The sequence below is a fragment of the Crinia signifera genome, chromosome 19 (genome assembly GCF_055691185.1).
Source record: "Crinia signifera chromosome 19, ASM5569118v1, whole genome shotgun sequence".
Lineage (NCBI taxonomy): Eukaryota > Metazoa > Chordata > Amphibia > Anura > Myobatrachidae > Crinia > Crinia signifera.
This window is the reverse complement of record NC_139226.1, coordinates 129821983-129835245: the sequence shown is the minus strand read 5'-3', so window position 1 is coordinate 129835245 and position 13263 is coordinate 129821983. Positions and strand designations below refer to the sequence as shown.

At 46.9% G+C, this 13263-nt stretch overlaps 1 protein-coding gene across 2 annotated transcripts in view; it reads left to right on the top strand.

Moving 5' to 3' along the window:
• The window catches only part of PRKCZ (protein kinase C zeta), a 221098-nt gene that overhangs the window by 38942 nt on the left and 168893 nt on the right, over positions 1-13263 (top strand). For both annotated transcript variants that reach the window (XM_083163334.1, XM_083163333.1), the window contains exon 3: positions 6054-6175. In XM_083163334.1, the coding sequence (XP_083019460.1) occupies positions 6054-6175 (122 nt within the window). The remainder of the gene's footprint in view (positions 1-6053; positions 6176-13263) is intronic.

Genomic DNA, 13263 nt, shown 5'->3' with positions numbered 1-13263 from the left:
CAAAGACCAAAACTGTAGCAGGGCATTCCTGGGATATGCAGTTCAACAACAATCTCTATATCTGTCTCATTAAAAGGAGACTTGCTTTAGCGGCATTGTGTATAATCGCAGTGGGTTAATGTGTTTGCAGATAGATGGCATGGTGTTTTTCCCAGTTGCGAATGTGTAGTAAACGGCTTTGTCTCAGTTTCTTTGGGGCAGGTTTATTAAGCTCGTGAAGTGATTAAATATCTGTTTTTTTATCACCGACCAATCAGCTCCTACCTGTCCTTTTTAAAACAAGCCTGTAACTTCACAGTTAGCAGCTGATTGGCCGGTGATAAAAACCAGCTGCTAACTGTGAAGTTACAGGCTTGGTTTAAAAAATGACAGGTATGAGCTGATTGGCCGGTGATAAAAACCGGACACTTTATCACTTCACCGAGCTTAATAAATCTACTCCTTAATTCCTGGAAAGTTGTGCGCTGAGCGACCTGTCACTGTCTGTGTTTTTAATAGATAGAACACCGACGATGACTAGATATTTCAGGCATGCTTAAAATATCTAGCCCGGCGATAGCGACCTAGTCAGATCGCTCAACAAAAAAAAAAGGCTAAAATTGCTGTGTGTAGGCCCCATGAGAGATTTGCGCAACTGATTTTGTGTTGAGCGATTTTAGTATAGGAGATTTGTGTTAACCAGAAAAAAAAAAATGCTTTTAAATAATGGGTTGGAGAACGTTCACTTCCAGATATCAAGGGATTGGGCATTCTGGAATATATATATATACTAGGGAGTATGAACTTGCTTGCAGTGCCCTATGGCACATGCCTCTTGTTAAATTGGTAGCCGCTGGAAAAAAAACCCCATCCTTTCAAAGTGGATAGACACAACGCCAGCTCCCGCTTACACTGTTACATCCTAGACTCCAATACATGTTCTCAATGGACTGGACAGTGACTGCAACAAATAAAGAAAAGTTATTTGTTAAATTTATGGATATGTGGCTACCCTACATACATACGTTAACCAAACCATGAGGGACACGTTAACAAATAGTTTTAAATCAACTGGTTCACTGGTCTCATAATTTCAGGTAATCCTCAAGCATACTCATAGAAAGCTTCGGAAATATCGGGGGAAATTTACCAATATGAAAAACCTAGTTTTTCGTATTGGTATTTTCCCTACGACTGCATACGACTGTTTAAGTCGTATGCAAAGTCGTGTTCCGGAGGATCAGTTACAAAGCAGTCATATACGACTGCTTTGTAACCCTCCGATGGTGTAATGATTCGTATTAGCGGCCGTATATACGGCCGCTAATACGAATTATTTCTAGCAGTCTGCACGGATCAGTCAGATCCGTGCAGGCTGCAAGGTGTAAAAAAAAATAGAAAAAATAAATTAAAAAAAAAAACGGCGTGGGGTCCCCCCCACAGCCGAAACCAGCACCAGGCTGAAGGAGCCGGGGCCGGTAATTAAAAATCAGGGAACCCGACAAATAGGGGTTCCCCGATTTTTAACAACCAGCCCCAGGCTCCAGGTCCGGGGCTGGTTCCCAAAATACGGGGGACAAAATGAGTAGGGGTCCCCCGTATTTTAAGAACCAGCCCCAGGCACAACCAGCCGGCAGGGTAATGTCACAGCCGGGGGACACTTATAATATAAGGTCCCGCGGCCAAAACATTCTCCCTACCGACCAGTCAGCCTGGCCAGGGGCCCTGGGGGAGTGGGGACCCCCCCAATGAAGGGGTCCCCCTCCTCCAGGACTTACCTGACCAGGCTGAAGCCTGGTGCTGTCCTCGATGCCCCTGGGCGGTGGGCATCGAGCTGATAAATGGTGTAAAAAAAAGATGAACCTATTGTTTTTTACTGTGGCACTACAAGTGCCAGCAAGCCTCCCCAGCAAGCTGGGACTTGGAGAACCACAAGTCCCAGCCTGCTGGGCATTAAAGGGCCCGCTGGCACTTGTAGTTCTACAGTTAAAAAAATAGTGCACAAAACACACTGATACACTTTTAAAATAAAACTTTATTACACACAAAGCCCACACATACTAATACTTACCTATCTTCTTCCCATAGGTCGCCTGGTCCTGTGTCGGCGTCTTCTGGTCCTGTGTCGTCTTCTTCCTCCATGTCGACCGTCGCTGTCGCCGTCCGGATCCGACGAAATCCATTTGGGAAGCTGTGGAAGGAAACCATACTCACCTGTCCCAGCGCGACGTAGTCCAGGTAAGGGTCTTTGCAAAAAAACAAACCGACACCCCGAAACCAGACCGGACTGACGGAGACGCACGGTGTTTACATCGTGCGGCTCCGCCTCCCGAATGCCGCTATTGGCCGCCTTGCGGCCTAGCGGCCAATCAGGAGCCGCTAGGCCGCAAGGCGGCCAATAGCGGCATTCGGGAGGCGGAGCCGCACGATGTAAACAAACACACGTGCGTCGCCGTCAGTCCGGTCTGGTTTCGGGGTGTCGGTTTGTTTTTTTGCAAAGACCCTTACCTGGACTACGTCGCGCTGGGACAGGTGAGTATGGTTTCCTTCCACAGCTTCCCAAATGGATTTCGTCGGATCCGGACGGCGACAGCGACGGTCGACATGGAGGAAGAAGACGACACAGGACCAGAAGACGCCGACACAGGACCAGGGCGACCTATGGGAAGAAGATAGGTAAGTATTAGTATGTGTGGGCTTTGTGTGTAATAAAGTTTTATTTTAAAAGTGTATCAGTGTGTTTTGTGCACTATTTTTTTAACTGTAGAACTACAAGTGCCAGCGGGCCCTTTAATGCCCAGCAGGCTGGGACTTGTGGTTCTCCAAGTCCCAGCTTGCTGGGGAGGTTTGCTGGCACTTGTAGTGCCACAGTAAAAAACAATAGGTTCATCTTTTTTTTACACCATTTATCAGCTCGATGCCCACCGCCCAGGGGCATCGAGGACAGCACCAGGCTTCAGCCTGGTCAGGTAAGTCCTGGAGGGGGGGGACTTCTTCATTGGGGGGGTCCCCACTCCCCCAGGGCCCCTGGCCAGGCTGACTGGTCGGTAGGGAGAATGTTTTGGCCGCGGGACCTTATATTATAAGTGTCCCCCGGCTGTGACATTACCCTGCCGGCTGGTTGTGCCTGGGGCTGGTTCTTAAAATACGGGGGACCCCTACTCATTTTGTCCCCCGTATTTTGGGAACCAGCCCCGGACCTGGAGCCTGGGGCTGGTTGTTAAAAATCGGGGAACCCCTATTTGTCGGGCTCCCTGATTTTTAATTACCGGCCCCGGCTCCTTCAGCCTGGTGCTGGTTATAGCTGTGGGGGGGACCCCACGCCGTTTTTTTGTTTTATTTATTTATTTTTCTATTTTTTTACACTGCAGCCTGCACGGATCTGACTGATCCGTGCAGGCTAAAACGCAAATAGAACAGGAAAATGGTGTTCTATTTTCCTGTCGTATTTGCGTGGGTGTTTTACACCACTAAGCAGCCGTATTCTCAATACGGCTGCTTAGTAAATCAGAAACCACCATTCTTTTGAATGGTGATTTCTGTCGTATCCTATCGATGGTGTAGACATTCGTATTTGTAAATACAAATACGAATGTTTCATCTTTAGGACTACGAATTGTTGTATTTTTGGGATTGTAAATCCCAAAAATACAAATTCGTAAAAAAAAGGTGTATTTCTGCCTACGAATACACCTTTTTTCTACGAATCCATTTTGGTAAATGTCCCCCATATTCTCCAGCAGCAAACTTTGGAAATCTAAAGTACAGTATGCAATGCACAACATTTTAATCACTCTTGTAAAGTAAACCATGGAATAAAAGTATTCAAAAAATTAAAAATATGAGCTTAGAAGAGTTACATAAACAAAAAATCTTGTGGTTTGGGAATAGGCATGCTTATGGGGCAGCTTTGTAAATTAAAAGTACCCTATTAAGACTACTGAAAGAGGCGAGTTAAAAAAGGAGAGTAACTGCTTTGAAGCAGTCGAGCACCTGAACAATAATCCACATTGAATAGACAGATGAAAGTATCCCGAGAAATCTCAGCCAAATATGCTCGACAATTTAAAAATTGGTCATCTCGCCAAGCGAGCAAAACTAATCCCAAAATCAGACTAGCTCACCCCGAAAATCGAGAAAGTCAGAATGAATAGACGAGCTCGAACAAATTAAAAAGCTTGACAAAATTATATGCTCGACTGGGATTGAATACCCCCTAAGCGTTCTGATTAGATATAAGGGGTGTAGGTACTTGTGTATTAGCACGGCGCCTGATTTCACTACGTTAGCGTGTATGCCATTATAATGCGACCGCTTTTTTTTTTTTTTTAATTGTACGGGAACCTCTTAAAAACCCCGAAAATCGGGTCGGTCGGGTCTGATCGAATGCCTTAACTTAAGGCATGCGATTTTAACATTGGGCGCCCAGATATTACACAAGTACCGCAGATTCCGTTACAGTGTCTTATATAGCGCAGCAGATTCCGTTACAGTGTCTTATATAGCGCAGCAGATTCCGTTACAGCGTCTTATATAGCGCAGCAGATTCCGTTACAGCGTCTTATATAGCGCAGCAGATTCCGTTACAGCGTCTTATATAGCGCAGCAGATTCCGTTACAGTGTCTTATATAGCGCAGCAGATTCCGTTACAGTGTCTTATATAGTGCAGCAGATTCCGTTACAGTGTCTTATATAGCGCAGCAGATTCCGTTACAGCGTCTTATATAGCGCAGCAGATTCCGTTACAGTGTCTTATATAGCGCAGCAGATTCTGTTACAGTGTCTTATATAGCGCAGCAGATTCCGTTACAGAGTCTCGTATAGCGCAGCAGATTGCATTACAGCATCTTATATAGCGCAGCAGATTCCGTTACAGTGTCTTATATAGCGCAGCAGATTCCGTTACAGTGTCTTATATTGCGCAGCAGATTCCGTTACAGTGTCTTATATAGCGCAGCAGATTCCGTTACAGTGTCTTATACAGCGCAGCAGATTCCGTTACAGCGTCTTATATAGCGTAGCAGCATTTAACATTGGAATAAGCCCAAATCGGGCATGACCGCGTCGACGCAACGCGATATAAAAATTGTACAGGCGGGTTCCAAAACCCCTGAAATCGGCTCCCATCGCATCGCATGCCTTAATTAGTGGCATGCGATGAAAAAATTGGGCGCCCAGATAATACACAAGTACCACAGTTTCTTATATAGCGCAGCTAATTCGGTACTTGTGTATTATCTGGGCGCCCGATTTTGACATCGGGTTGGAAAAATCGGTAGTATTGTATGCGACCAAATCGCATGCGATGCGACCAATTCGACCCGATTTTTACATTGGATCCAATGTTAAATAGTCCGTGAGACCCGATTTTACATTGGAACCAATGTTTAATGCCCCCCAGACCCCATTTTTAATTGTATACCCACCCTGATGGGTAATTACTATGTGAATTGCCCCCCCATTGTTAACGCCACGATCAACGTGAACCCGAAGCGTGGCGAGCGCAGCGGTACGTGTTCTCCGACCTTTTCATACCCCCACTATCCACATCAGCGTGGAGTTGATTTTATATAGTGTGGCGAGTGCAGCGAGGTGACGTGGAATACGAGCCCGGAGCGTAGCGAGCCCTGCGAGGGAACGCAAAATACATGTTAAGTACGGGGCTCGCCACGCTTCGGGCTCGTATTCCGATAAAATGTGGCTAATAATAGGTTCAGGCTTCCGCTAAATGTGAGGAATATGACGGCGCACCCCTGAAAGACCAGAGATTAGCAGTCCCACCAAGTAAAAAAGATTTTAGATTTGAAACCAACTGTAACGCCTGTTGCCTGTTACTAGCTATAGCGCAGTTAAGACCTTTTTTCTTTTCTATCTGTATATTCATTTGGATGCGACACCCCACATTATAATTTAACTGCAGTTCGTGGAAGTGTCACCGCAGAATGATACCAGGAAATAATACCCGGTAGAATGTTGAAACCTGTAACACACCTTAAGCTGTAAATGTCAATGTTCTGACTCTCCACTAGAACATCCCTTTGTCTTACCCTTCCATCTGTTCTGTGTCCTGCAGAGATATTCTCATCACCCGCCTGGGAGCATCAATGAGTTATGAGGAACTATGCGAAGAAGTGAGAGAAATGTGCAGTCTACGCCAGGGACAGCCGATCACATTGAAATGGATTGATGATGAAGGTATTGATGGTGGACATCTTGTAATGAATGAATTGCTGTATTTAAGTATCACATAACGCATGCTTGCACCGCGATGAATGCTGTAACTTTGCATTTAAACTTCTTTCTGCAGTTATAAACCCATTCGTTACATTGCATCCGTCATTCCAGATCACTCAGAGGCATCGCGGTAGTCAGTGTGGGGGTGCTGGATGGGTTCCCGATGCCGACAGTCATTTACCCGACGTCGGCATCCCGACTGTCAAAACGCTGGCAGCCGGGTGACCGACGGCCACCCGCTATTTTCCCTCGTGGGGGTCCACGACCCCCATAGAAGGAGAATAGAATAGGTGGCTCGCGTAGCGAGCCACCGTGCCCGCAGCGTGGCGAGCACAGCGTGGCGAGCGCAGCGAGCCCGCAAGGGTTTTTTTTGCACTCGCCATGCTGTCTGACTCCGGCCAGTCGGGATCCCAACATCGGGATAATGACTGTCGGGATCCCGACTGTCGGAGTCCCATACCACACCCGTGTGTGGCCCCCCAGTTTGTGTGCTGCGTCACCTTGCATTGTTTGCCATGCTTTGCGCAATGTGTTTCAGTCCATTTGGCACACTTTACTATTGCCAATCAGACTCCACGGGGATGATAAAGTGTGAAAAATAATAATAAAAAGAAAAACTCCCCCCAAAACCTGTGGCACGGATTCTACTTTACTCGCCTTCTTAGCGCCTCTCTTTGTTAGCACGGCAGGGCTTTGTTAAATCTCTCTACCTTGCCGCTAGCTCCTAAAGGAGGGGGAGGTCACCTACTACTATTTGGCTGTCTGAGACTCTACCTAATGTGGGGTACACACCAGGACGACCCGCTCACGATGCACATCGTGAGCGGGTCGTCAGTGTCTCGTCCGACCCGCTCACGGTGACGCGGGGGGGGGCACGACCTGCTCACGATGTGCACCGTGAGCGGGTCCGATCCGATGGCGACCCGCACCCGGCTGTATGGTCGTCATTGAGATCCTACCTGCAGCAGGTAGGATCTCAATAACGACCGACCGACCCACGGGACCGCGCATCGGATCGGTATCGGTCCACAGCAGGTCAGAAAAGGGCCCAATCAGCACACAATCTACATCCAATTGATCGGAATTGGATCGAGATTGTGGGGATCGGGCCCTAGTCGTCCTGGTGTGTACCCAGCATAAGAGGGACTCAGGTAGCCAGTCAGACTGCTACTATGGTAGTGCTGGACTGTGACTACCTTGTAGATTTAGCTGCAACAGGGGGCTTCCATGACCGGAAGCCGCCGCTGCACTGCAGGTAGTGCATCAGCCGCCGCTGCACTGCAGGTAGTGCATCAGCCGCCGCTGCACTGCAGGTAGTGCATCAGCCGCCGCTGCACTGCAGGTAGTGCATCAGCCGCCGCTGCACTGCAGGTAGTGCATCAGCCGCCGCTGCACTGCAGGTAGTGCATCAGCCGCCACTGCACTGCAGGTAGTGCATCAGCCGCCACTGCACTGCAGGTAGTACTTCAGCCTCCACTGCACTGCAGGTAGTGCATCAGCCGCCACTGCACTGCAGGTAGTACTTCAGCCTCCACTGCACTGCAGGTAGTGCATCAGCCGCCACAGGAGAGGCTTTAAGCATTTGGTGCTATTCTAACCTTCCTCCAAGTCCAGCATTGAGGCTGGTTGGGAGACTGGTGAAGCTGGGTACACATTAAGCTATATATTGGCCATCCCAGTGAATAGGTGGTAAATCAAAGTGTCGTTCATAGACAGCATATCGCTGATGGTACATATATCTGCCTGTGGCCGTATGCTTATTTTATCCGCCAATTGCCCGTACGCTTGGTGCAGGGCCTGAGTATCGCAGCAGGGTTGGCAAATTCAAATGCCCGTCTAGCTGGGTATCCTGACTGAACAATGGCGAGTTGCTGATTGGTAAATACATACCGGAATCAGCCGCTCTGTTAGTTCGGTGGTGGTCCTGCTGGCAAAGCGCGTATCCAGTCTTAGGTTTGTTTTTACTCATTAAACATTATTACAGAATGGGTTTGGCGTATATGTTAGTTGCAGTGGTTCAGATATATCTTCCTGGTTGTTACCCTACTGCCGAATATGTGTGGAGTTATTACTGCAGATTTTTGCTAACCATTAACCTGTTAACATTACTGACATTTATGGCGTCTATGTCGCCATTTGAGCACATGACCCCCAATTAGTGTAGCGTATACTCTCACATGGCCCTCTGTGCTCGCCATACTACGAATAGTCCCAAAAATTAAACAAAAATTGTCTTATGTCAACCTTTCATGTGTTTTGACCTTTTTGCTTTTTTTGACTTCTTCACATTGTTGACCGTTGAAGCTTTTGTGTCAAACTATTGACTGTCTAACCGGACATTATCTGTGAGCTATGCAGATCCACCTTATTGATGGTGTTAACCCCTTCAGTGGTGGGGTGTTTTTTTTTTTTTTTTTAGGGAGCGCTCCCCAGTGGGCAAGTTTTTCCTGGGGAGCGCTGCCTAAAAAAAAAAACCACCATCTCGAGAATTTTCCGGGCTTGCCAGTCTGGGCATTAAGGCATAGCCCGGAAAATTCTCGGGATTACCAGCGAAGGGGTTAATGCTGCGTGTTACACTGCAGTTTGTTGGATTATAGACTTGACCTGTTATGTTGTTAATTTGGCCCACTGTACATAATATCAAACTCTACAGGTTCCATACATTTAGGGGGTATTCAATGTGAGGGTCACGGCAGTCGAGCTTGCTTGACCGCCGTGATCCAGTCCCGTTCTCGGTCAGCTCGACCGATAACATGCAGGCGGGATTCAATATCCCGCCTGCAGCGGGACGTGAAGGGGGTGTGGCCACGAGCAGCAGCCGGCAACTCGTCACTTCCCGGCCGTTCTCGGCAGAACGAGTGCGGCAGCTTGTTATGTCGGGCTCGTTCTGTTGAGATACCCTGCTCAATGCTGTCGTGGAAGACCGCATTGAATAGGGCCCGGCGGGCAATCAGTTGTTTCGTAAGATCTCACTTAATTGATGGGATTTCACTTCTGTACAATTAATGTGTTGAGTGTGAAGTAGTGACCATTTTATCGAACTATAGCTATTTTATTTTATCCGTAAAGTTTATAGTCAGCGATACGATGTCTTGTGCTCTTGTTAGAATATTTTAAAACATTGATGGTTTTCAGATCTTGTTTTATACAACCGTTAACTCTCCCATAGTAATGCTATCATCCATAGTAATGCTATCATCTCAATACTGTATCACATAAATAACCGTGTATGTATTGTATTTTATTGCTGAGTGTATTTATAATCTGTTCTACTACATAAAAGAAACCCAGGATGTAGCGGTTGATCACTAATGTAAATGAAAACTGTAACCATCCGAAGAACACTAGTAGGTTGTATCTTCCGCTCTGTATAAATGCCCCGAATGAGTTTCTCACCTGCAGATATGTCCTAGCCTCATGGTGTGCAACACATAGCATGAGTGAGCGAAGATGGTATGGGGGTATGGATCATTAATACTGCTTTCACATTGCAGAAATGGGTAATGACACGGTATTCTTAAATGGGACTTTAAAACGGGTCAGAGCCTTGAGACCTTTCACATTGCAGGTGAAAACCGTTTTAAAAATCATTTAATACCATTCAAACATTCAACCCGTTTAACCCACAAGGGACACGTTTCAAGCCATTGAAATAGAGCCATTCACACTGCCTAAAAAACGGCTTTAAAACGTGTAGGACTCTGCTTTTTAACTTTAACCGGTAAATCAACTCTGGCACTTTCACATTGCAGCCTTAAACGTTTTAAAATGGAAAAAAAACGGCAATATACAGTTTTAAAAGTGCGATGTGAAAGGGGTATTCGTCTCCACTACTCAGGTCAACACCATTAGGTCGACATGGGTCTAGGTCAACAGTCAAAGGTCAACATGGGGTTTTTCACTGTGTGTTTTGGCCCGAATGTCGACACAGTCAACATGGACACTGAAACGTAGCACCGCGACCCCCTGCGCATGGCTCGTCATGCTTTGGGCCCTAGTGCAGGGCTGGGCAATTGCGGCCCTCCAGATGTTAATGAACTACACATACCAGCATACCTTGCATCAGTTTCAGCATGGCTACATAGCAAAACTAATGCTAAGCATCCTGGGATGTGTAGTTCATCAACATCTGGAGGGTCGCAATTGCCCAGCCCTGCCCTAGTGGATGGTAGGGCATGAAATACCACCTGTCGGCACTTGTCCGCTCAAAAAACAGTGAAAAACTCTGTCTACCTCTTGACTGTCGACCTAATGCTTGTGTCTTCCTGTCATGTCTGCCTAGACCTTGTGTACCTTTCTGCATGTCGACATATTTGTGTAAACCAAATGCTTGTCGACTTAATGACCGTATACCGCAAAGAGGTGTTTTTTTTTTTTTTTTTCTTTTCATGCCATTGCAATCGAGATTTGCATTGGAGTGAAAACGAAACTGTGCGGTACCTGGTGCGCCAAAAACGCATGTATGATGCAATTGCTGGAATATTATATGAGGCATCTCTGTTCTAAACAAGATATGATCAAATGCTTTACCAGCGTGCGTATTCTTCTGCATCGTATACTTGTGCATGTCTTTGGGGCAGGTGATGCTTTCTCCACTGCCTCTAAATACCTGGGTTATTCTGGTGATAACCCGGCAGTGGCTCAATGGAAAGGGGTTAAATTGTCCTTTAATCTGTTGGGTTTATTTGATTAGCTGTTTAAATGCATGTTGTTACTGCTGATTTGAGGTGTTTGGTCTGCAGAGTAGTTAGGATGTTAGATCTGTGGGCAGCCTTCCAATCCTAATCACTGTCATTGTAGCCAGGTTGTCTTCTCCTCCTGAACAGCAATCATTCTCGTGGGTGACCGTGACACAATCTGACAATTACTGCTTCTTGCTTGGGGTCTTTTATTTTACTCTTGATTGTGGCAGTTTCCCAACTATGTTGCGACTCAGTCAGTTGAATGGGTAATTTGTATGACACCCCCCCCCCCAGGTCTGTTGGACACATTTGTATTTTTCTAATAGATTTGTTTTTCTTCTGGTAAATGTTTGAGCACGTGATTTGGTAGCAAATGTGTTGAATTTAACAACTACAACGTTGTTGCTGGTGTGGACTGGCGATAGCATTGGGGTTGATTGTTAGATGGATGCAGTTTAGGGTTTTGGGTTTTTATTTCTTTACTGTTAATCTGAAGTGCAGTCGATCTAAAAGTCTACACACCCTCATTGAAATTTCAGATTCTTTGATGTTTATGAAATCAACATAAATGATGTATAGAATCAAGAGACGACACTGTTATTGTGCCACTATTTAAAGCACTTGTTAGGCCTCATCTTGAGTTTGGAGTGCAGTTTTGGCCCCACGCTGCAAACAGACATTATTTATATTGAACTGGAGAGAGTTCGGCGTAGGGCAATTAAGCTTATCACAGGGATCGAGAACATGGGTTACGAAGACTATTGGCCAAACTAGGTATGTTTAAACTTGAAATAAGACATTCAAGAGGAGACATGCTTAACCTGTGTAAATATATTAAAGGGCAATATAAGGAACTATCAAGTGTCCTCTTTACCCTCAGTGACCAAGACAAGAGGGCATCCACGTAAACTAAAGGAGAGGAGGTTTCCTACCATTAGAAGGAAGGGGTTCTTCGTTCTTTATGGTGAGGGCAGTGAAGGTGTAGAACTTGCTGCCAGTGGAGGTGGTGATGGCAGATACATTAAATACATTTAAGATCAGATTGGAACATCATGGACCCTGGTTCATCGATGGATTTCGCATAGCTTGTGTGTTCTACTGTACAGATGTGTGTGCGGTCTCACCAAACCGCGACAGCTTTGCATATTAAATAAATCGGCAGAGTCTTTTGGTGCATCATAGTCACATCCCAATAAAAGGACTATTTTCTGTAATGTCTAATGTTATATTGCCAATCCGGTCCATCAGCATGGCTATTTTTGTCTTTTATTCTTAATTGATAGGTTTTATTGTTACATTCTCCATCAATTATTAACGCCTTACATTGGGGCAGAGGTTCCTAAGTGTTTAACCGCCTGTTTCCCAATTCTGGGAGCTGCTGTCCTTTTAACTCTGAATAATTAATGCATTTTCTTTTTAATGGTTTTACTTTTCTCTACAAGAATAAATTGTGCGTTTTCTATTTAATTGTGGAGACAGCACAAAATCTCCCATTTGTGGGATGAAACAAATATTCATGAGAATGCAACTTATTAATAAGATGTGTGATCTCGCAAATGTCCCATTGCTGTATATTCCGCCTTGGCTGGATAAAGGGCCGCATTACCTCGATGTAGGTGACAGATGCCCCTCTTCAGGCTACTGACCAATGGGGTGATTCTGATTGACTCGGTAAGCAGCGAAAATGTGCTGCTTAGCGAGCCTTCTAACACCACTTGCAGGAATGCCCACCACATCCTATTCGCAAATCAAAGTCAGTCTGGACTGACCAAGACCTGCGTCATACAGGTCCGAGAAGGGGGCGGGCATTCTGTGACATCAGCCTCCCACCCCTGGAAGGCAGGTGCCCACCTGCATTCACATGGGGACTCCCATCATTTTCCTCGGCACACCCACGGTTTTTGTGGAGACGCCCAGTAAACGCCTGCTCCCCCCCCCCCCCACTCCAAAGCTAATTTGAAAGCCTTTTTTAATACTTTTGATAATAGGTGATGCAGTGGTTCCAAAAACTTTGCCTGCTCTGAGTGACACTTCCTGCACCCAGCCACTCTGCCTGCTTCTGCCCCCTGCCGTGCTGCCTGCTTCTGCCCCCTGCCACTCTGCCTGCTTCTGCCCCCTGCCGCGCTGCCTGCTTCTGCCCCCGGCCGCGCTGCCTGCTTCTGCCCCCGGCCGCGCTGCCTGCTTCTGCCCCCGGCCGCGCTGCCTGCTTCTGCCCCCGGCCGCGCTGCCTGCTTCTGCCCCCGGCCGCGCTGCCTGCTTCTGCCCCCGGCCGCGCTGCCTGCTTCTGCCCCCGGCCGCGCTGCCTGCTTCTGCCCCCGGCCGCGCTGCCTGCTTCTGCCCCCGGCCCCGCTGCCTGCTGCTGCCCCC